The sequence below is a fragment of the Dipodomys merriami genome, unplaced genomic scaffold (genome assembly GCF_024711535.1).
Source record: "Dipodomys merriami isolate MVZ:Mamm:240054 unplaced genomic scaffold, mDipMer1.0.p SCAF_8, whole genome shotgun sequence".
Lineage (NCBI taxonomy): Eukaryota > Metazoa > Chordata > Mammalia > Rodentia > Heteromyidae > Dipodomys > Dipodomys merriami.
This window is the reverse complement of record NW_027206401.1, coordinates 56342036-56367276: the sequence shown is the minus strand read 5'-3', so window position 1 is coordinate 56367276 and position 25241 is coordinate 56342036. Positions and strand designations below refer to the sequence as shown.

The following is a 25241-nucleotide window of genomic DNA, read 5'->3' as shown; positions in this document are numbered from 1 at the left end:
TGCTTTTAACCCCACTGAGGCTGGTGAAAGGAGACTTGTGAAATTATTATTGCTTTTATAAATCACCACCAACCATAGCAGTTTTAATTTTTAAGTCTGAACAACTCTTTTCTCTTCGCTTTATGAATTCCTTCTCATGGGCAATACGTGTATGAACAGGTTCACTCAAGGCAAGAACATGACTGATTTGCTGCATTACCTGCAGGTGTGTGAGCTCATATAGTCTGTTGTAACTGGACAGGCAGCTCAGCGGGTCCCCAGGGAACCCCTTAGAGTGACAACAACACGCACACGGAAACTGCAGAAGCGTAAGCTGTACATGACAAGTCTCATGACTAGCAGCAACCTGAGTTTTTCTTATCTTACTTAGAATATACAACTAATGCGTACTTGTTTCCGGGTTTCTTTCCTTCTAATGTATTTAGATGCTGTTCAAGGGTCTCCATAAGACTGCTGGGAGCCTACAATAAGAAAGTGAGAATAAGTGTCTGCATTGTTCTAATTTAAAGCCAACACCAGCACATCACCACGACTCTGTACAGCGGAAGTCTAGGGGTGGATCCTGACCCTCGGAGGTCATTTCATTCCGGATTCTCTTGGCACTCATTCAATTCCATGGCTCTCATACAGGTCCATCTTGAATACACTCAAACCCCACTGCATAACAAGTACCATCACAGCATGGTCTCAGTGAAGAGGTTACGCCAGGCAGGTTTCCACTATGACATTACTTACATGCAGTAAACTCGAGTCAAGTTCACCCCCCCTTCCCCCAAAACACAGTGAAAATAGAACAGTTACTTGTACCCCAGTCCAAATGGACAGAATTGTGAAAATGCCTGACTAAAATATTGTTACCATATTTTTAAAAGTGAAAGCAGAGGGGGAAAAACACAACTTTAATAGTTGATAAAAATTAAGATTTTTCTGGCCATGCATCAGTGGTCGGTCACACCTGTAATTCTAGATACTCAGGAAGCTGAGATCTGAGGATCACAGTTTGAAGTTAATCAGGCAGGAAAGTCTGTGGGACTCTTATCGCCAATGAACTCCCAAAAAGTCGGAAGTGGAGAGCACTAGCCTTAAGCAAAAAGCTCTGGGACAGTGTCCAAGCTTTGAGTTCAAGCCCCAGGACTGGTGTGTACACAGACACAGACACAGACACACACACACACACACATACATTTTCTCATTATTGAGTTCTTCAGTTAAGAGACATACTATATAGTACCTAGCAAATATAATAATGCTATAATAGAGTACTATGTATTAGCAGATTTACTATAGCTCAACTCTTGTTTAAAAGTTTTTTAGTGTTTCTATAAGTAAAATATAGGGCTGGAGGAATGGTTCAGTGGTAAGAGTGCCTGCCTAGCAAGCTTGAGGCCCTGAGTTCAATCCCCAGCAGAGAGAAAACAAAAACAAAAACCTGAAATCTAACAATGAAATTTTAGGCAATACAAAGTGATATTTTACTGTATATTGGAAAAATAGGTTCATACAAATATTCCAACCAGTCTAAGAGATTTATTTTATCATTCTCAAATAGTCTTACTCCAACAAGATATTAACAAAAGCACAGGCATTCAAAGAAAAATATTTCACAAATGAAACATCTAATGACATTTACAGGTATATTAACTCATAATAACTGTTCTTTTTAATATATTAAACCTTTGTAGTTTTTAAAACACTATAAAACTATTTTTGAAGAAATCTAGTAACTGTGCTGTTAAATCAGCTCATAGAATTATATTTTTCTTCTTACGAATAGTACTCAAACTCAACATTTATGAGATTTTTACATACATACATTTGTATACAATCACCATAAATGCAAATTGTTAAGTGAACTAAAGCACATAGTTATAGAAATTATTATACATATCTATCTATCTATCTATCTATCTATCTATCTATCTATCTATCTATCTATCTATCTATCTATCTATCTATCTATCATTTGTCAGTAGTGGGGTTTGAACTCAGGGCTTTGTGTGATCTAGGCAGGTATTTTAGTATTGACCTATGTCTCTAGCCCTCTTTTTTTGTTCCAGTAATTTCTGGTGTTTTGCTGGGTTTAGCCTGATCTCACCCTCTTTGTGGCTGGGATGACAGGTGTGTGCCATTGTACCCAGCTTTCTCTATTGGATAGGGTCAGCTTTTCTGTTGTCTGGGCTGGCCTGAACTGCCGTTCTCCCACCCCAGCCTGCTGTGTAGCCAGGATGACAGGTGTATACCCAGCTGCTGGCAGACACTGGGTCCTGAGAAGTTTTACCTGGACTGGCCTTGAACCATGATTCTCTCTCCCTCTGCTTTCGGAGTGTAGACTACATGCATGAACCACTGGTGCCCATCCTACACTCAGATTTAAAAAATGAATTTGTAGACCAACTTTACAATGTCGGTGTGGGGGGGGGAGGGGGGTATAATTGGGTGGGGGGAGGGGGGAGGTTGGGAAGGGAGCTGAAGGGTAAACAAAGGAGGAGGCTGCAATGCTTGGTAAGAAATGTATGCATTATCCTGCCCATGTAATTGTAGCCCCTCTGTACAGTATGTTCTCAAATAAAATAAAATAAAATTTAAAAAAAATGAATTTGTAGGAGAGATAAAGGAAAATTTTCTCTCTATGTCAGGTAGGTTCTACATTATAAAGAATGTGTCTTCACTAATAAATGCACATTGTAACCTGAATAAGAAAAGCCTAGAATGGCCTGACCATTTTAAGATGAATTTGTATCTGATGAATTGATGAGGATTTTGATGATGGAATGAAAGCCTGGATATATGAACCCAAACTTTTCATGTTTTCAAGTCATAGAACTTCTTTCAGGTTAGAAGACTAGAGTCCTCTGAATGTGAACTTCAATGTAAAAAGTGCAATTCTTTGGTATACCTAGCTTTAAAATACTATTTCAGAAAAATACATGGTGTATATAATCACAGAGATTAAAAACATGAGCTAACAAGAAAAGGTAGTATTCTCTCTTTTAAAGTTCCTTAAAGTTCCTACAAGAAAACAAAATACCAAGGCATGAGACAGGAGGTGAACATCAATGATCTCCTAAACTTCAAAGTAGCAAAACTTCCAGAATGCCTCTGCTCTTGTAAGAGTAGTTTATGGTAACAAAGTGTTGTCTTGTGCATTTAAAAATGCAAAGTCAACAGATCAGTCAGAAGAAACTCCAAGCCAAAAACAAGACATCAACCCAGGAGGCTAAGAGGTGACAGCAATGAGCCATGGTTACCCATGCAGAAGGGGTCCAGTCTTTAACAGGTGGCTTTTCTTTACCAGTAGATTTCAGGTCAACCAAAATTCCTGCCATCAAAACCTATGGTAGTTTTTATTAATGGATATATTTAAAATTTGGAACACACACACACACACACACACACACACACACACACACACACACACACACACACACACACACACACAAAACCAAATTCTTTTCTTGAAATAATTCACAGCTGATTACACACCAGGAATCAGAATGAAAGCACCCATATCCAATGTAGATGCTTTAGATAATTTAAGTTTAAAGTGACTTAGATAAAGCATCATTAAAATCAAATAGAAACAATGCAATTAATAGATCATTCAAAATTTTGATCGGTAGGTCTAAGAAATTATTTGATGTGCTGAGCAGAAATATTTCACCCCGATACCATGTTGACTTCTAAATACAAAATTTAAAGATCTTTTGAATGTTTCATTATGTGCCATGTAAACTGTGATTATTTTATATGCACAGTTGAACAGGGCTACAGATAGCCATACTCATAATAACACATTCTTTAACATAAAAGGTACACGCTGAATCCCTCTTCCATTTTGCTGTGCGAGGAATGGCGCTCTTGTCTGGGTGAGCTATCTCCTTTCTGCCCTCAGTCACTGGGCTGACCTCATGCTCACTAGACCCCCCCTCTGTTCCTCTTTCCCCAAGTATTTCTGTCCATCACTGTGGCTAGATTCCATGCCAGGTGAGCCAGGGAGGAGCCTTAGATACAGCAGAACCTAATCTGAGGGAGTTAAATGGGGTCCACCCAGCCTGCTATGCAGGCCCCATCTCCAGGTTAATGCTAACATGATCTAATAGATGATGATGCCCAGACTGTTTTGCTTTGCGGCTCAGACCTGTCCTAGTGGGCTTAATTCCCTAGCTTAGACCTGGGGAAGGGGCTCTAAGGAACAATTATGGGGGGGTGCCTAGCTGTCTGTTGCTAATGATCCCACAAGAAGCCACAAATTGCCTACAGAGCCACAACGTACTACTGCACTGGAACTGAAATGTCTACAAGAGAAACCTAACTAGAGAGGTTTTTAATGCGGGAAATTGAAGATGAATGTGATAAATATATAAGTAAACATGTACTAGGTGGTATGCAAGTGTACACGAGTGTGTGGTATTGGCAGGGGAGAATAGAAACAGTGTCATTCCTTAGAAAACTCACTCAGAGTCCAATGAAATGATCACGAGGAATGTTGGTGCATTGAAGAGGATGGGAGATGCATGGAGGAGGGTGGGAGCAGGGAGCGGGAAGGGTCAGGAAGCCTTGTATTCAGAAACTGATTTGTTAATTGTAAGTCTTTAAAGGTAATAACACTATCACTAAAAAAAAAGAAAGAAATGTGAATTTGGAACCTCACCTGGCTCTAAGTCAAAAGAAGCAGAAGCCAGCAGGGCCAACAGATTCTAATAAATCTCTATCATAGGACAGCTCTCCATTAGACCCAGGGCACGGTTTTATTTCTTTGAGGGTAAAGTATGCGTCCCAAATCATGAAAGCATACAGCTGAAATTATTTTTTCTTTTGTGATGGACTTGGGGCTTGAACTCAGGGCCTGAGTGTTGTCCCAGAGTTTTGTTTTGTTTTGTTTTGTTTGCTCAAGGCTAGTGCTCTATTACTTGAACCACAGCTCTACTTCCAGATTTTTTTTTTTTTTGGTGGTTAACTGGAGGTAAGAGTCTCAAGATCATTGCCGCCCTGGCTTCAGACCTTGATCTTCAGATCCCAGCCTCCTAAACTGGAGCCACTGGTGCCCAGCTGTTTGTGAAATTCTTAGGATTATGAAAGTTGCAATAAATATACGACTAAAAATTAAACCCAAGGACATGAATCTTTCAATGACATCATTTCTGAACTGGGGAAATGAAGAGCTCCTTAAGCAGCCCCTTAAATCTTTCCTAAAGTTTAGACTGCACAGTCTTAAACAAGCACCTGCTCCTACCTGAATGCCAGGCTTGAAAAATACCTCGTTTCTCACTTATCTCAAAGTGAGGGCTGTGCAGAGTGTAAAAAGAAAGATGACTTGCTGCTTCTAAAATCTATTAATATCCACCTCATAAAAGTAAACACTTATATGTCATCCAGGATAGTTAGCAAAAATATATACATATATATATTTGTGATTTATGGAAAAAGAAGAGAATTATTTTATTTGCTTTTATGTTATTATAATATTTAAGATCATAAAGATAAATCTACCTGTAATAAATTGATTTCTAAATATTTCATGTACATTGAATCTTAGTCATACTCAAATGATACCAGTACTTGATCCAGCTGTGCACTCAGATATTAGTATTTTCAAGTAGGAGCCAACACATTGAAACTAATATTCTGGTTACCATAATAATAGAAGCTATTTCCCAATTTTTAAACTACTATTATAAAGGTAATATTTCCCAATTTTTCAATTAGAACAATACACAATTCTATCATGTTCTGAACTGCTGTCTGAATTTTATGCATGAAGAATTTTCAATATCTTCTATGTCATTAACACAAATTTAGAAGACCAGCTCATTAGATTTCCATAATGGTTAAGAAAAATTGAAAGATTAACATTACTTTAGATGTATAATATCCCAATGTACTGTAAATACAAGAGAAATTTTGAAACATACCACTTTTAAAAAGTGGGAAATTATATTGTGACCATTTTCTTTTTTTTAAATTGTGAGAATACCATACAGAGGAGTTGACCATTTTCTTTATTACAGTGAATCTCAGTTTATAAAGAGATTCTTGTACATGAATATCTATGTGTGTGAATATATTCAGCATTAGTATACCAGGTGGTAGCTCTAATTCTCTTCCACCTTTTTACCACCATCTAGTCAAAGGATGTGTTGAGTTCAGGACAGACATTTGCCATTGCATCTGGTTACACAGGAGCAGCTCCCTCCGCTGTGAGAGGCTCACAGGACGGGTGTGCGTGCCGATCTGTGGCGGCGGTGATTGTGTAACAGGAGCTCTGCACTATACGCTTGATAGATAGAAGAGCTGGTAAGGAAGTTTCTAGGGATGTTGTCATTACTAGACCAGCCCCAGAAAAATAACTCATCTTCTACCATGACTTCTAAAAAATACTCTTTCATATAGAGAGATCCCTCCTCTTCAAAAGGAAGCAGAATGAATACAAATGAATTGTGATTCAGGTTTTGCTCTTTACGTCCCTCCTCCATTTCAGGGATATGGTGAAAACTAGGAGCACAAGTACACAGACAGTTCTTATGTCTATGAGGAGCCAGAGCTAGGCCTCAGGCCCTTTTAATAACATCATTCCAGGCTTTCTTTTGATTCAAGTTCAACAATGAGAAGACCTCAGATTTCAGGCAAGAAAATCTGCCTATTACCTCCAAAATAAAAATTAGTAAGATAGAATAATTTCTAAGAGAATGGGTCAACTGATTAAAATTCAGTCACAAACTTGCAAGAGCCTGCCCATCTCTGGTTCTACTCAGAGAATGAATGCATGTGTGCTGACTCTTCTAAGTGGAGTCACTTACCTGAGTGAGGTCGGGGATGTCCCCTTTATCAATACCAACTTGCTGCGGATTAAAAAAAAATAAAAAAATTACTAAATGGGATTTTTGTTTTTTTATTTTTAAATTATCTTCAGGCATGTACACAAAAGGGTTTCTGTTTGACATAGCAATTTGAGACACAATACATCTTGATCAATGTCATCCCTTCTTTCTTTCCCATCTCCCAAGTAAGGGGGATTTAAAAAATTTTTCAAATTTTTGGCACCCAAAAATTAACCAATGTGGAAGCTCATTGACAGCTGTTAAAACTGCAGCTAAATCTTGATGTAAAAGAGTTCTCTTTATTTATATATGTTTATATAAATGTATATATTACCATATATCCTATATCCCTTATGCAGTTTCCTACTCAATAGACTAGAAAAATGATTTCAACAGTATGGTTATAACAAATACCTAGAATTTTACTGGAAGCCAGAAACAAATGAAAAGACATTGAAGCATAAAATTTGAAGGCATTGTCCATAACCAGTCAAAAATCTAGAAACTGGGCAGGGCAGTGGGTGACAACTGTAATTCTAGCTGCTCAGGAGGCTGAGATCTGAAGATCATGGTTAAAAGCCAGCCTGGAGAAACCAAGTCTGTGAAACTCTTATCTCCACTGAAGTACCCAAAAAGATGAGTCACAAGTGAGGCTGTGGTTCAAGTGGTAGAGCACTAGCTTCTCTCTCTCTCTCTCTGGTCAATGTTGTATTTTCACTGCTCTGAACTTCTGAATCACAAGGGAACCAATGACAGAGGGGAAATGAGAGGTATAAATCTCACCACTTTTTGTCCGCAAGTATTCAGGGAGATACAACGCCTACAAGTCTGATACTTACCCGGGAATAGTAAACTAAGAATAACTTGCTTCTATAAAAGGAAAACTGTTTAGCAGAAATGCCTACCTATAAAGCAACCCTTTTACAACATTTCAGCTGTCTCTGCCTAAAGAAACTTGGATATAAGAATCTAAGACACAGTAATTTTCCTGCCCTTCAAACTATGCCTCTGGAAATTTGAGTATTTCCATGAAATTGTTCAACAAGTCTATAAGATGGACAATTTATTATTAATATTTTCCAAGTAGCCAATGTGTCTGTATTGGTGGTTTGGTTTTCTGGTTCCCTGAATCTAACCCAGAGTCTCATACATGCTAGATACCACTCTACTCCTGAGCACTAGTTCCAGTCCCATTTCTGTAAAAAAAAAATGATGGTGTAGAGATATTAAAAAAAAATCTCTCTAGACTGCATCTTAGCTATCAAGGGCAAGCCATACGTATGAATATGGCATGAGTATTGTTTGGAAAGACAGAGGGTCTATAAATTTATTGAACAGTTTCTATCTTAACCAATCATAACCAAACCATTCAATGTTGCCTTAAAGCCATGTGTTCAAATGGTAGATAATGCAATTTAAATATGAAAGGAAACACAAGTGATTAGGAATATCCCACTGTGGTTTAAATGTTTAATAAAATGATTCCTTCAAATTATCACCTATGCTATAAAAAGTCTTCCATTGATCAAGATGCACTGTACTCATCAACTGACATGTTGAACTGACATCCCTTTGTATAACTACTTAAAGATAACTTAAAACGTTTAAGCAGAAGTTTTATTCACAATGTTCAAATAAAAATACAATACTTATATTCAGTTGTTTTAAGACATTCTTAAAATGAGAAGCGATTTCTGCATGGCTCCCAATGGTGTCAATGTGGCATGTACTAACGAGTGCATGACATCAGCCATGAAGTCAAAATTTATGTGTCAGTGCCCATGTGATGTCGATTAGAGAACCAGGTCTCTGTCAGCTGCCAGCTTCTGGCTCATGTACACCAACTCAGGGGAAAACCAGGAGCAGGCAACCTGGGATGGGTAGGGGAATATGAAGTAATCTTCTGTGCTGAGTGTCTGGACATAACCAATCCTTTCCCAGAAAGAATTCAGCAAATTTTATCAGGCTACCTTGATAACTATACTTAAACCACGGGAGCAATCATACCAAATACAAACAATAAAACCCATATAGAGCAAAGGAAAACACATGTGAGCAATGCTATTCTTTCCCAAAAAGACAATCTATGGTTCTCAATAACCATTAGAAAATACCTATGAGCATACCTATGAGCATAATATATTTATTATTATTCATTTATTGTTTTTTATTTAAGCCAGTGCCTACATTTATTTGCCTTATTATAGCAAAGGGAAATCTTTATTCTGACTACATGTCATATGTGGCAAAGCTCAAGAATTTTCATTTAGTGATAGTTTGTGGGTCTCAAGTTTGGATGCTAAAATTATTACTTCTGTGAATTAATGAAATTTGAAAGATAATATATGTACTGTAGTACTTTTGAAGTTGTGTTTATTAAGTGATTGTCTTTATATTGTATTTTCAAAATCGAAATCGGTCAGTTGCTATATAGGATAAATCCCACTGGTGATCCTGCCAACGCACTACATCAACAATGCCAATATTGCCAATATCAATGTGAAGCCATGATCAGGTTTTATCCTCTTGCAGATAACCATAGAAACAACAGCTGTATAGTCATGAAGTAATTAAGTCTAAATACCCTTCAGAAACAATTTACAAGCTTTTTAAAATGAATTATAATTTGTTTTCCTCTTTCATTGTATTTAAGGTCACCAATACTGGAAGGAGGGTCAGAATTTAGAACACACACACACATTAAGAAAGAAAGCATAAACTTTTCTAGAGAAAAACCAAGGGTTCAATAAAAAGAAGCACTTTCTTGTAACAGAAAATAGACATCAGATGGAATTTAAGAGTGAACCGCTCTTTCATTAGCTGGGCAGCAACTAGCTTCTGAGCTGTGGAACGTTCATTAAAGGCAGAATGCTCACCTGACTGGTGAGCATACGACAGCTCCCAGTGGCAGAGGTCTTGCCAGATTATATATTATACACACATGAGCTAAGAGCTTTTAAATCAAATTCCCACAAAAGCTATTACTCACCTCGGCAACCTTGAGAAATTCGGACACTCGCGTCATCCTTGTGAGAAATCGCTTGTAAATTTCTAGGGCATCTTTACATTGTCCTTTCTTCATTTCAAAAAACTTTTCTAGAAGAGATCCATCAATGAGCAATTTGAGAAGAGTATCCTATTTTCTTCTAAGGGCACGTTGGGATTACTACATGCAACCATGAGTACTGAAACTACTCAACCAGAGGTGCACCTGAATAGCTTAAGAAAAATGCTATGGGCTAAGATAATAATTTGTCTCACATGAAATGATTTATAGATAAGAGAAAAAGAATTAAAGTAGAATATGTGAAGAGTCACATGGATTAACTGCATGCTCTGGGTATCCCATGTACACCATGTATTGGTCTCTGAGACAGTACATTCCTTCTAGAAACAACCTCAGAAGTTAATGACTGCATTTTACGGCATTCATACTTTCTTCCTAACTCATCATAAACCAATATTCAGCACACCATAAACCAATAATCTATGAGTCATCCTACATTAAAGAATTCTTCAAGCTTTCTATACTCTAAACTTTCTGTATCAACTATAAGTTGATACTTTTCTGGTTCATAAATTATTTCCCGCAAATGGCAATAATGTATCTTTCAGTTATAAAGTAACAGACTAGGTAAAACATTTGGCTTAGCAAACCTTTTCTGATTTCCTTGTCCATAATCCGATCTCTTTCTCAGCCATTAGCTTTACAGACAAATAGAACCACTTCCCTGTTCTCCTTTGTACCACCAAGACAAGAATTCATGATCCTTATGGCTCAATAGCTCTGTTATAATCACAACACTTCCCCAATTCATTTCAAACCAAGTACTGCATTGCAGATGGCAGCATGGTAGTAAACACCACAACAGGACCAGGCGACTCTGTATGACACCCGATGGTCCTGCTCGTACCCCGTTCCTTATTTCACACTTTCACTGGTTACTCGAGCACTACTTTCATCCTCTCTCACACTTGAGAGCTCTCTGTTCCTCAGCATGTAATTTGACTACCTCAAAGTATTTTTAATTTTCTCAAGAAAAGCTTGAAGATATATAATTACTCAAAAAACTAATTATCCAGGGCAGCTACTCATTACCTTCTGTTGACAGTCACTGAGTGATTTTACTGTTAACACAGGCCTCCCCTGAAGGACACTTAAAGGAAGCAAAAGAGATCAAGGAAACAAAAAGTATTGGTTTCTACCTCTAAGATTCGAGAAAGAAGTGAGGCTTTTAAAACACAGTTAAATCTGAGGACATTTTCTTTATCTGTATTATCCTGATTTCTAATGTTACTGATATGTTGGCAGGAAAGAAATCTTTGTTTCAGTCTAAAAATTGGAAAACAAAGATGATTTTTCAAGATGATTATAAACTGATATGTTGAATTGTAACCCATTTGTTCAACTATGTAAAGATAATAAAAATATAATTTAAAAAGACTTATTTTGGTAAGACACAGTTTTCCTTTTCTCTCTTGAAAAAAATATTCACACAATTTCTTGCAAGGGACTATGTTTCTTTACTACAATCTAAGGTTATTTCTTTCTATTAGAACTTCAGCAAAATTACAAGGAGAGAAAGAAACTGAATAGGTTCAATTTTCCTTTAAAACTAATATATCAAAAATTTAAGGAATTTTCCCCTGACTCTTGTGGCTTTTTGTATTTTTCATAATAAACTTGGGTTCAGCAACAAAAGTCATCCATCATTATGGCTTTAGGTTTAATCTCATGAAATGGCGCACAAGCTCGAGGTCTAGAAAAATTACTACTTTTATAGAAAGAGAATGATACCCCCAAATGATGCTCTACCTTTCTTTCATTTCGAAGATAACATGTGCTGGTTTTCAGTATTTAAAACAGTCAAATTTGATGTGTGTGTGTGTGTGTGTGTGTGTGTGTGTGTGTGTGTGTGTGTGTGTGTGCTGGGACTAGTGTGTGTGTGTGTGCTGGGACGTGTGTGTGTGTGTGTGTGTGTGTGTGTGTGTGTGTGTGTGTGTGTGTGTGTGTGTGTGTGTGTGTGTGTGTGTGTGTGTGTGCGTGCACGCTGGGACTAGGGCCTGGGTAATGTCCCTTAGCTTTATGTTGAAGGCAGGTACTCTACCAATTAAGCCACAGCTTCACTTTCAGCTTTGTTGGTGGTGAATTGGAAGAGTCTTAAGGACTTTCCTGCTGGAGTTGGCTTTGAACTTCACTCTTCAAATCTCAACCTCCTAAGCAGCTTGGATTACAGGCATGAACCACCAGCATCTGGCTAAACTCGACATTCCTAACATTAATATTTGCAAAGCAGTGACAACATCTCCTTTGTATCTTAGTATTAATTTTCAGAGGATAGCTATCACAGGAAAAAGAACCAAATGAGGCTACAATGCTTGATAAGAAATGTACTCATTATCTTGCCCATGTAATTGTAACCCCTCTGTACAGTATTTTCACAATAAAAAAAAAGAACCAAATGAGAAAGAACTTCGTCCCGAGATGCACTCTTACAAATGCACATAGGGGGAGCATCTGAGGGGAATTCGGATTTATCCCAGCACTGCATGCAGGAGGACCTCGATTAAACCTCACCTGCAGACCCTCGACACTATCTTGTCAACACAGAAAATCATGCTTTCCTCAAAACAAGTGGCATTGTGGCGTGTACATCTGTCTTCTATACTGTTACTTCACAAGACCGGCTGGGACACCACCACTGAGCGTAGGCTTGGCCACACCACAGTGCTGGACAGGACACACAAACCACAGTACCGTGGTAGAAACACCTTTACTAGGGAAAGGTGCAACTCTGCTCCTTTTCTGCTCTAACTTGCCGGTATGCTATCTTGATTCATGTCTTGAGTCACCACTGTCTCAGCGAGAAGGGACGCCGCATTCTCAGTCCATCTGTCTGTGAAATCAATGGAAAGCATGAAGTGGAACAGGCTGATTGGCATGGCCGCAGGGCTGTGCACGTGTAATTGCTAAGTGAACAGTGAAGGCACTCAAGCCCCTGCTCTTGAGGCAGCAGTGGGATTAAACCAGGTGAGGAAGCAGGAAAATGAGCTGGAAGAACTGCATTCGGATTTCTGACTGGCTGTGGACTTCAGAAAGATGAACAATTCAAAGGTACTTGGGGTATAGTTTAGGGTGGCATACTAACAGAAATGGGAGTAGGAAGGGCAAGTAAGTTCAAGAGTTCCGTTTGACTCTACTACAAAGCTATAGTAATCAAAACAGCTTGGTACTGGTACAAGAACAGACCTCAGGACCAATGGAATAGAATTGAAAACCCACAAATGAACCCACAGGCCTATAGCCATCTAATCTTCGATAAGGGAGCTAAAAAAATAGAATGGGAGAAAGACAGCCTCTTCAGCAAATGGTGCTGGCAAAATTGGTTAACTACTTGTAGAAAACTAAAGCTAGATCCTTATTTATCACCCTGCACCAGAATCAACTCCAAATGGATCAAAGACCTCGGAGTCAAAGCAGACACTCTGAAAACATTACAGGATGGAATAGGAGAAACCCTAGGTCTCCTTGGCGCAGGCCGAAATTTTCTTAATAGAGACCCGGACACACAACAAATCAAAGAAAGGTTGGACAAACGGGATTGCACGAAGTTGCAGAGCTTCTGCATGGCAAAGGACATAGCTAGCAAGATCAACAGAAAGCCCACGGATTGGGAGAAGATCTTCACTAGCCATACAACGGACAAGGGTCTCATATCTAAAATATACTTGGAACTCAAAAAATTAAATCCCCCAACAACAAATCCTCAAAGAAACAACTGCCCAATAAATAAGTGGGCTAAAGACTTAAAGAGAAATTTCTCTGAAGAAGAAAGAAGGATGGCCAATAGACACATGAAGAAATGCTCAACCTCCCTAGCCATAAAAGAAATGCAAATCAAAACAACATTGAGATACCACCTCACCCCAGTTAGAATGGCAAAAATCAAGAACTCTGATAACAACAGATGCTGGAGGGGATGTGGACAGAAGGGAACCTTACTGCATTGTTGGTGGGAGTGTAGACTTGTTCAACCACTTTGGAATGCAGTATGGAGGTTCCTCAAAAGACTCCACATAGAGCTCCCCTATGACCCAGCAATCCCACTTTGGGGCATTTACCCAAATGTTCACAAACAAGACCACACTAAAGCTATCAGCACGACTATGTTTATTGTAGCATTATTTACCATAGCTAAGATCTGGAACCAACCCAGATGCCCCTCAGTAGATGAATGGATGAAGAAAATGTGGTATATATACACAATGGAATTCTATGCCTCCATGAGAAAGAATGAAATTGCCCCATTTGTTAGGAAATGGAAAGACTTGGAAAAAATTATATTAAGTGAAGTAAGCCAGGCCCAAAGAAACATAGGTCCTATGGTTTCCCGTATTTGCAATAGCCCGTGTATGTCTGAGTCAAGCAGAAAAGGTCAGATAAGTTGATGTTAGGGAAATAAACCGTAAGATATGTAATCAAATGTTTTTTCTTTCATGTGATTGTTTCTAACACATTTATAAGATTATTTCTTTGTTGCTTTGTATGTCCCTCCCCCACAGTATAACCCCTGCTTTCACTGTATTTGATGTTGGTATAATTTGTGGAGGGAAAGGGGAAAAACAAATCATTTAAATAGGGATACAGGTGGACCCATTGCAACAATGAGATGTACAATCGTTATGTCAAAAACGAACTTTACAACTTTGGTGGGGGGGTGGGGGGAGGATAAGAAGGGATTGGAAGAGGAAACAAAGGAGGAGGCTACAATGCTTGATAAGAAATGTACTCATCTTGCCCATGTAATTGTAACCCTCTGTACAGTATTTTCACAATTAAAAAAAAAGAGTTCCGTTTGAGACAGTCTTGAGTTAGGTAAGAATATAACATTTAAATATGTGTCTGCAAATATTATGACACTTCACTAGACATCTACAGAACTGATGTTCAGAAGAAAGCTAAGAGCTGGAAAAAATAGATTTGTGGTTTGTCATTTGTAGATGATAATTTTTATTTTAAGTAATTTTTTTTCTGCTTTTCCTGGGATTTGAACTCAGCCTAAGCACTGTCCCTGAGCTTTTATGCTAAACACGAGCATTCTACCACTTGAGCCATAGCTCCCTTTCCAGCATTTTGGTGGTTAACTGAGATAAGAGTCTCACGGACTTTCCTGCCTGGGCTGGCTTCGAACTTTGTTCCTCAGATCTCAGCCTAAGTAGCTAGGATTGTTGGTGTGAGCCACCAGCCCCCAGCTGCAGATAATTTTTTTCTAAAGAAAAATATACAGAAAAAAATGATAGCAAAGTAGATGGCTAGAAGTGAACTTCAGCAAAAGCTTACATTCATAAATAGTGAGAAAGAGAATAGTCTGTGAAAGAAAAGAAAAAGTGTATTCTTTTTTGCTTTGGTTTTGAGCTTCTTCTGTAGGGCAGGAATCTTTTTCTCCCCTGAAGGCAAAACCTCCAGAAACACAGTTGAGATGGCAATCAGTGGCTCAACAACTCCTCTCCTATCGCTTGGATTCATGTAAAGTCAGGGTGCTGGATGCAAAGTCAGCTCTGGGAAACCTGCAAGGTGAGACTTGGTCCTGAGCCACTGTCTTGTTCCTTTGCTGTGGTGACTCTGGTGGGTTGTACGGGATGGGCAGGGAGATTGTTCTTCTGCAGTGTTTGTTCTCTGGTCCCTCAGCAGCTTCCTGGATCTTGAAGAGGAGTTAATAAAGCTAGCCACTTAATCTGACTCCCAAATCCCTGGATTACAACGCAGGCATCCATGCTCCGCCTTCCCAGGGTTGCAGAGCATCTGTGGCGGCAAAGACAGCTCACCTGGCTCAGCAGCTTCTCCACAACAGGCTTACTGTATGAGTACTTACTGTATGAGTCATCTAAGGAGGCTGAGCCTAAGACCAATTTTTGGGGGGGGCTTCCAAAAGTCACATAAGCACCTCACTTACTCTATTACAATTCCTTTCTATTTAGAGTATACAGAAGAGTTCTCTTCCCTTCTCTTCCTCCTCTTCCTTCTGGCAGTTCTGAGGACTGAACTTAGGACTTCATGCTTGCAAGGCACTATTACAATCACTCAGCCACACCTCCAGTCTGTTGGCTCCGAGTTTGTTTATAAGGTAGGGTCTGGCACTTTGGCCAGTGCTGGCCTTGGACTGAGATCCTCCTCCCTACAACCTTCTGAGTAGCTGGGATTACAGTTATGAACCGCTGCACGGAGTGAGTTTATTTCTTCATTTATTGAGATAGGGTTTCATTATGGTATGCAAGCACAATCCTCCTGTCAGCACGCACCACCTGTGCCACTACTCATGGCTAGCTTCTGATTCTTGGACACAGTGTTTGGTACTTGAAGTGGGTGAAGGCAACAGACTCTCAAACTGTTAAATTTGGAACTAGGGTTAAATCACTGACTCCTCTGGAATAATGGGATCCCATTAGCACAGAAGAACAAAACAATTACTTAAATTGCCTAGTAATTTATGAGTGCCTGGAATGAAGCTTATCAAACTGTGGGAGAGACCACTGTGATGGAAACAAGCAACCACACTGCTTCAGCCTGAAAGGAAGATGAAAGCTCCGCTGTCTGCAGTATCGGTTGAAGGCACAGTTGGAGGGTGGCCACGGAGCCTTCACTAGGGTAATCTCACTGCTCACAGCTGCACGGCTCCCCAGGCTGATGGGCAGGTAGAGACGGCTGCTGTGAGCCGCTCAACTTGAGCGCAGGGGAGAAGTTCTACCTAGAGTCTCCATGCTCTCTGTTGTGAAAGCCAGGGCACTGCTGTAGAAAGCCACTGTCTGGGTAGATTCTCAGCGTGGGATGTGTCCATCTTTTAACTTTGTTCTTTTCCAACATCAACCTTGCACTGGCTACTGTGATAGCTTTGCCCCTCCAGACACACTTTAGAATCCATTTGTTGATATCCATAAAACAATTTTGCGATTTTAAGAAAAGCGCATGGAATCTATCGATCAAAACAGGAAAAAATCATCTCCGCACTTGGGAAGACACAAATACTAAGGAGTTTTCTGTCTGGGAGATTTTGTTCTGGCTGAAGAAGCTGGTCCTTGCTTCCCTGGGGGGTGGTCATGTGTCAACCCATATTTCACCAGGAAATGAAATGATTCTAGTCTACCACCCTCTTCCCACCCACACACTCTCATCCACAGTATGGAAAGAGAGTCAGAATATAGCTATCCCAGCACACCCTAGGAGGTAAGGTGAAGTCTGACCTTGGAGGGAAAAACACTTGCCAAAAGAAGTGTAAAATATCACCCATTTGTTGTTGTTGGTAGATTTGCCAGATTAAAAAAAAAATAAGACAGCAGATTAAACTGGAGATACACAATAAATAACTGTTGGTGTGAATGCATACCAAATACTGTCTTGTTAATATTAAAAATGTAATCATGTTGATCTGAAATATAAATTTAACTAGTTTGTCCTATACTCCTCCTTCTCACCAACTCCTCCCCCAATCTAACAACATTTGTCATCAAAAATCTGGAAAAGTGGAATGGATCTTAAAGGTATAGGGCGGGAAAGAAAGTGCTACATTAGATTTGTAACAAAATCGACAGTTTATCCATTTGACTATGCTAAAGCAAAGCATCTGGAGGCACTGTTTCACATTGGTCCCCAAAAGGAAGTCCTCAAGCCAACAGACACGGTGTCACTTGGAAACTGATGAGGAATGCCAATTATCCAGCCTCTGCCTTAGACCTGTTGAATTAGGAACTCTGGGCTGGGTCCCAGCACCTTGATTGTAATGAGGTCTCCATGTTTTCTTGAGGAAAGTCCTTGAACACTTCAGAGAGCACTTTTCCCTAATCTTCTGCACTGGGACTTTTACTAGAGGAAAGGAACATACCTAAACATCAAAACAAAACAAAACAACGGAGCCACAGCTCCACTTCTGACTTTGTGCTGGTTACTTGGACATAAGATTCTCACAGAGTTTTCTGCCAGAGCTGGCTTCCAACAGTGATCCTCAGATCTTAGCCTTCTGAGTAGCTAGGATTACAGGCATGCGCCACTGGTGCCTGGTCAGTCACAACATCTTAAACTTGGCTGAACTCCCTGAGGGAAAACAAAAAGTGTGCATACCCCCGAACCTGAGCTCCTCTGGAGATATGGCCCTTCAGACCCCCGCCCACAGCCTGGGCCCCTCTGGAGATGTGGAGATGTGGCCCTTCAGACCCCCGCCCACAGCCTGGGCCCCTCTGGAGATGTGGAGATGTGGCCCTTCAGACCCCCACCCACAGCCTGGGCCCCTCTGGAGATGTGGAGATGTGGGCCCTCAGTCTTTTCTGCCAAGTGCTTCCAGCACCTTGTCTGTTATAGTTCAAGTGTTCCCCCCTCTGCCCTGGCTTCGGTGGCCTGCACTTTCCCCTTGTCTCTGTCCTGGTAGCCACCACTTGCTGCCCCACTTCTCAGTCTCTCCAGGGGTTGGGGCAGACATTTGCTTTTTCATTGTCCTTGCTTCTCCAAGGAGAGTTTCTGGCTTCTCTTTGCTCAGCTCCTGTCTTGCCAGGGCAGCGTTGGTATCTAAGCTCCTTCCATGTATACTGGGGAGCAGGGAGTTAGTTCTAGCTCTGAGATGCCCGGGGACCCAAAATGTGTCTGTGTTCTGCACCAATCTGAGAGGAGGCTTTAGGACATGAAACTCAGATCCGGCAGACAAGACAAAACTACCTGTGGGATTTCCTTTTGCTTTCTAAAAGCAGACCTCTGGCAATTGGCAGAATCTCTACATTGGGTTTCTGATCCTTGCAAAGATCCACAGAGATGGGTTAGATTCCCATCCCCAGTTCACCTCCACATCTGGCTTGGACTTCAGAAGGGAGTAGAAGGTCACAGTGAACTTAACCAGGTATCCACATCTGTCATGGTAAACTTAACACAGATATCCACATGTGTCCCAGTTCCTGGCACCTGACAGGCATTCACTGAACCAGAAAATGCTTTTATCTCTACCCCAATAAGCAGAGGCCACCTTCAGAAGTCATCTGGCAGGGATGCTGGTATACAACCACTGCCATCTAAGGATATAAACCTCCCTGGCTTTCATAATTCCAGAAGATATTGTTTGGATGACTATGGGCTGGTTGTACCTATAGAGCTTCAGGCAAGAGAAAAGCCTTGATAAGTGACGTGCATGCCAAAGAGAGAGAGGAAGAATCCACGAGAGAGAATTCATCCACCTGCCATCTCCAGGAAGCTTCTAAGGGTCCTAGGGCCTGGGTACTTTATAGACATTCTCTCCCTATCAAAGGCAAATTATGGAACTCCCCATAATTAAAATGGGATCCAAAGTCTGCTCAGCTTCTTCTTTTTTGCAGGTAACATTACAGAACATGTGTGCTGAACATGAGCAGAGTATCCGATAATGAATCTGATATAAGCAGGGCCCAGATGGAGGCAGGATGGACTAACTGCTCCAAACTGAAGCCACACAAGCCTCTGCTCTGGGGGTAAAGCACCAACAGGAGGTTCGAAGGCCTTGGAGCCCATGAAGCCCTTCCAGGTTGGGCCTTCAGAGCTTTGTAGCAAAGCCATGTGATGTTCAGATGACATCTACTTTTGTTTGGAAAAAATTGCTGGGTTACCTCTGAAAACTGAGATGCTGGCCACAGACTATCCAGCCACCTCCACACACAGAGGGCTGCTATCTAGGGTGCCTGGCTAGAAAGCTGGACTAGCATCAGGACACTCCGTTCTCAAATGGAGGTGATCTAGACAGTCATTTGAAGTGGTTTAGCTCTCAGGTGAGGAAGAAGCAGGTAGGCTATAGTGACAGAGGGTCACGCCAGCCAGCCAGCGCACCAGCTCTCTCTCTTCCACCGCCACCGCTCTGATTTCTCCTTAAATTTTATCTCTGAGCCTGGGGGAGATTCTTATGACCAGCTGGCAGAGAAAGAAAAAAAAATCCAGCTTGGCTTAGCAATGACTCCTCATGCTGATACCAGCTGGAAGTGATCTGCCAAGTTCTCGCTCCACAAAGGGATGACCTTGACAGGAAAGGGTCAAACTCTGAGAAGTCCATCCATCTGATTTTCTAATCTGTCACAGGAGCTACACCAAGGCATAGGTAGTTCTGGATTGGCTTGGATGATGAAGGACGTGGAAAATTAAAACCAAAGGATTTAATTTAAGGGTATTAGACGGTGCTTGCAGAATGGATAATTAGCCTGAGGCAATCTTCATCCCATATGTAAATCATGTAGCATGCACGACACACCAGCTTAGGTATCAGGGAATGGCACAGACAGAGGTGTGACCTTGGAGATGGAGGTTGAGCTGCAGGCTGCAGAGCACAAGTTCCACCCCCCCTCTAGGGACAGGCCAACCCTGGCTTCCAAGTCCAGCCAGTGGTGGCCATCAGTGCACCACAGCCTTGGGACACCAGCCAAGACTGAGGCAGGGGTGGAGGACTGCTCCTTGGGAGAACAAGAGCAAGCTGCCTGCGCTGTGGTCCAGTGATCGGAGGCGTGGCATGAGTGTCAATGCTCACAGGGCTCTGTCAGCACCACCATGTGTGGACTGTCCCAGCATCACCACGGAGCCCTGCACGACGCAGCCCCTGCTCCACCTCACCATCCTGCAGGCGCCGAGACACTAGACCCGCCCCGCAAGGCTTGTCGGCCTCACCCGGGACCCACAAACCAGCCACGTTTCCAGCCCGTCATTCTACCTACCGAGCAAGTTAATCACTCCATCGTTGTAGCAAGCAAACAGTTTGATAAGATCTTTGAAAAGAAGCATAAATGCAGCATTGATGACACCATTTGTTAGTTCGTTTGGGTGCACCTAGAAAAAAAAGAGGAACACTGACTTTTAGGTGGGTATCATCCAATGGGTATTTCCTCCCAAATCACATGAAAATGTCTCAAATGCTAAGAAATTTGCTTATGTTCTACAAATGTTGAGTAACTCTTAGCGTAGGCTTAATGATATAAAAGATGGGTTGCCTTCGGGGCTGGGAAGGTGGCTCAGTGGTAGAGTGCTTGCCTTGCATGCATGAGGCCCTGGGTTCGATTCCTCAGCACCACATAAGCAAAAAGAAAAAAAAGCCGGAAGTGGCGCTATGGCTCAAGTGGTAGAGTGCTAGCCTTGAGCTGAAGAGCTGAGGGACAGTGCCCAGGCCCAGAGTTCAGGCCCCACGACTGGACCCCCCCCCCAAAAAAAAAAGAAGACGGGTTGCCTGTGTGTTGGCTTCAATTTAGGTCAATGAAGTTAGGCCCATGCATTAAAAGACTTAGGTTCATTCTGGTTGGCCAGTGATCCATAGGGCAGACAAAGACAGCTTTTGAACAGCTGGTCTCTTGTTAAATTTACAATGTGATATTCTCCCTATCTAACCGTGTCCGTGAATGCATACAGGCCCTGGGAACCTGCAGCGACCTCCATGAACGAAGAGCAGGGGTGTGAGGACCCCTGGGCGGCATGTCACCGCAGGGCTGAGAGCCAGAGCTATTCTCTCACCCACTTCAACACCAGCCTGAAAGCTGTACTTGCTCCCCGCTCCCTCAGCCTTGTTTATAGCTCCTCAGTGTGTTTTTCCCCCCTTTGTGACTTTTGTCCTTTAACTCTGAACCCTTACTAAGGTCAAAGAAAACAAAGGAAATACATGACTAAGAAGCAAAAAAAGATAAGAAAAGCAATTCATAGAAACTAAGAAAGCCCTTACTATACAATCTGCCAAGAAACAATAAAATAGATTTCTACTTCTACTGAACTCTCACAAGAGTTAAATGTAAGGACTAAAACTCAATTATAGGCTAAACCATATAATCTCAAGAAAGACGTTAAGCTACTAATATTTAAAGAAAGTGTTTTAGGCAACCACTAAAGTAAAGAAAAGCTGACAATGTAAGTTAAGAATTTCCCTACAAGTGGATTTTATTTTTGTGGATCAGATTCTTTTAATTTTGAGGTAACTGTAAATTTCTATGCAATTTTTTTCTTTTGTTTCCATTTCCTGGAGTTTGTTTCCATATTATTTTGTATGATCAGATGCACATAGGCATTACGCCTTTGTTTTATATGCAGTTAGAAGCATCAATACAGGGAAGTCATTTCTCCTAAGGGGGATATCATGTAACACCTTTACAAAAACTGTACTTTTAGAACCATAGCTGATCCTATCACAACCAGGACATAAACAGAATGATCCTGTCAGCCACTTGCATTCTGATCTTCTAGCTTTACTTGTATTCATTTCTATTTAGTTCTATCTGGTTTGCTCATGTAGATTAGTGTATTCACTATCAAAGCCCAGCATAGGCCTTGCTTTAAGAGACAAAACTCACAGCCAGTGCTAAGATAAAGAAACTTTGGTGCCTAGTGTTATATGACACAGCCTCTACCAGCAGGCCCAGGTAGTTAGTGACCTTCAGATACTGCATCCTGCAAGCAACATCCTGCTCAGAGCAGGGGGTTTCCAATGACACCAGTTCAGGAACACCGCACTGGTCCTTTCCCTGTCACTTTCGTATGCACCTTGTACACTGCTGGCAAAATCTGAGGGACCAGGATTCACCCAATTCATCTCACCCGAGGAGCCTGAGGTGGCTTTCTGAGCTGTAGGCCACCACTCAAGGAAAGTCACAAGTGACTTCCGGGGAGATACATACGTCAAATTCCAGCAGCGCATCAATCTGTCCCTGCAGTATCGGCATGCTCTTCAGCAGCTTCTCTGGAGCCATCGTTCTCATGACGCCATCGGCCCTGTGAGATTGATGCAAACCAAAGAGAAAGCAGAAGCAAAAGATGAAGCGTCCTTGCAGGTAGGAAATTCAAGATCTCATTCAGGGTCCTAAGCTGGGCCCCTCCTCCATCCCCCGCCAATCTTGCAGGAAGGATGTGAGGCATCGAGAGATTGGGGGAGGGGTGCTGTTTCCTGTCTAGACTCTGAGTCCTCTTAGGTCTTCTGGATGCTCAACCCCACAGGCTATGCCTGCTCCCATCAGCACCACACGTGGGGAGAAAGTGAAGCAGACTGAATGGAGTGAAACAAACAAGAAATCTATGTGGGTGCTGGCTGACCACGCTTGTAATTCTTGCTGCATGGAAGGCTGAGATTGTTGGAATTGCTGATTGCAGCCAGCCTGAGCAGAAGAGGTTCAAAAAATCCTTTCTTGAGAAGGGATCTTCTGGAAGGGGTGGTGTGCACCTGTTAGCTAGCACGGGTGGACCGCACCCAGTTGTGCACCTAGGCAGGAGATGAGACCCTATTTTAAAAGCAATGAGCAAAGTATCAGGGCTGGAGGCACAGTTCAACAGTAAAAGCACCTGCTTAGGAAGAGCAAGGCCTTGAATTCTTTTTTATCCCAGTACTTCCAAAACAGAAGTAAGAATGGTAAAAATGTAAGTTTTTTGAAAAGTCAATTAGTTTGTTTAGGAAATCATGCCTTCAAAGTCTACAAAATGTATCGAAGTGGGAGCAGAGCTTGTGTTATTAATCACCTCCTATGACAGTGCTGTCATATATAGTTTGCCCAAACAAAGATAGGACACATGAGAGGCTGGCATTGGAGGCTTTTATGTCCTGTCCCCCCACTGACAGGGCTCTCATGGAGACTCTGTGTCCAGCGATGGCTGTGGGGGAGGCAGTACTGGGGACATCATATGTGCCCGGTGATGCAGGTGGGCTGGTGAGGCTGCCCCGTGGGTAGGAATGCATCCCGGAGCGTCTTCCAAGGTCCACACAGGAGACAGAGGTCTCTAAGAGCCTGAGGCTGCAGTGGACATGAGCAATGGCGGCCACAGCCATGGGAGAATCCAGAGGAAGGCCTGTGACCCAGAATCACTGCTAATGTAGAAGGGATGAAGGGGAACAAACCCTAATTTCATGAGGTATTCACCCACAGAAGCCTGGTTTACTTTGAATAGGTAAGTTGATATTTTTCACCACCATAATGGAAAAAGTGGTCCCAAGTTAAAGTCAGGTCATGGTTCATGTGAGTTCTTAAAACTAAAACACTCCATCTTCTGCAACACTTAACCAGTATTTTAGACAATCAGCACAAACTTCGGTTGAACACTTCCAACAAGATTCTAACATCTATTTAGAGGGAAATAAATGGCAATTAGGATTAAAAATTGAGGGTTTCTGTTTCAATGAGTTTTTATAACCAAGAGATAATATTTTAATCAGCTGTACGTGTGTGTGTGTGTGTGTGTGTGTGTGTGTGTGTGTGTGTGTGTGTGTGTGTAGCATTCCCTTTCAAAACCAGATCTCCACATCATACGGGTTCCATTTTTAGCTCAAATAAAATACTCTTCTTCATAATCAATATACTTTTTGGGGGGAGGGGCATGGTGTATTACTGGGGCTTTAAAATCAGGACTTTGCTCATACTCTCGCTTGTTTTTTACTTCAAGGCTGGGACTCTACCACTCGAGCCACACTTCTGTTTCTCACTGTTGATTGATTAATTGGAGAAAAGACTTCTCTGCCTGGGCTGGCTTTGAACCTTGGTCCTCAGCCCCCTGAGTAGCTAGGATGACAGGCATGAGCCCCGCTGTAACCACTATCCTTTTTTAAAAAAAATAAGCCTCATTAGTTTTCTCCCTTTTACACTACTTAAAAGTGTTTTACATTTTTAGGAGTCCTGAGCTATTTTTAACAGTTAAAATTCTATACCATGTACATTCTGAGCAGCAAATCACGAACTAGGAAGTAACATATTGTAGCCTCAGACCTGTCGTGTATATTTGTTACTTATCAAACTTCTTCAGGTGATCGCACACTGAGCCTTCATGGTCAAAACCAGCTGGCCTCTATGCTGAGCTGAAGCGAGCATGCTCTGAGGGCCTGTTCTGCTCAAAGAAACGCAAGAAAGAAAAAGGAAACACACCCTTTCTTCACTCTAGCAAAGTCAAATGCCATTTGTCTATAAGAGAAAGCCTTTTCATTCAAGTATCTACTGTAGCGCCTTATGAAGGTGGACATATCGTAACCTGGGGAAGAAGAAGAGGAGATAAGATGAATCAACAACATGCTTTCAATAGTGATTTGTACTGTACACATGTTTAGCTCCCCAAGTTATCTATAGAGTTCTAGGAAGAAGTCAGTAACTGTATCAGCGGGCCTCACTGAAAAATCCTACTTTTGGGTGAAAATGCTTTTTGCATGAAGCTAAACTGATGATGAATTGATTTGGTGCTGTCCTGTCCCCATTCAGATGTGTTGTCTGCTTTCCCCTGCACTTTTCTTGCTCGTTTCATGTAATAGCCTGCTATATTTAATACATATCGCCATCTGATAGTGGTCTACTGTGTGAAGTGCTTGCCTTGTAGTTACAACCCTATTACTCTACAAAGAGAATTTATGGCTAGAAGTACTAGAATTATTATCATTTTTACTGGCCACAGAACTTGAACTCAGGGCCTGGATGCTGTTCCTGAGCTTT

General features: G+C 41.4%; 1 protein-coding gene across 1 annotated transcript in view; it reads right to left on the bottom strand.

Annotated features, from left to right (window-relative positions):
- Nucleotides 1-25241, bottom strand: part of Snap91 (synaptosome associated protein 91) — a 114389-nt gene that overhangs the window by 43942 nt on the left and 45206 nt on the right. The window contains exons 5-10 of the mRNA XM_070010822.1: nt 24687-24789; nt 22461-22554; nt 20523-20634; nt 9808-9914; nt 6798-6839; nt 391-461 (exon numbers count right to left, since the gene is read on the bottom strand). Coding sequence (XP_069866923.1) covers nt 391-461; nt 6798-6839; nt 9808-9914; nt 20523-20634; nt 22461-22554; nt 24687-24789 — 529 coding nt within the window. The remainder of the gene's footprint in view (nt 1-390; nt 462-6797; nt 6840-9807; nt 9915-20522; nt 20635-22460; nt 22555-24686; nt 24790-25241) is intronic.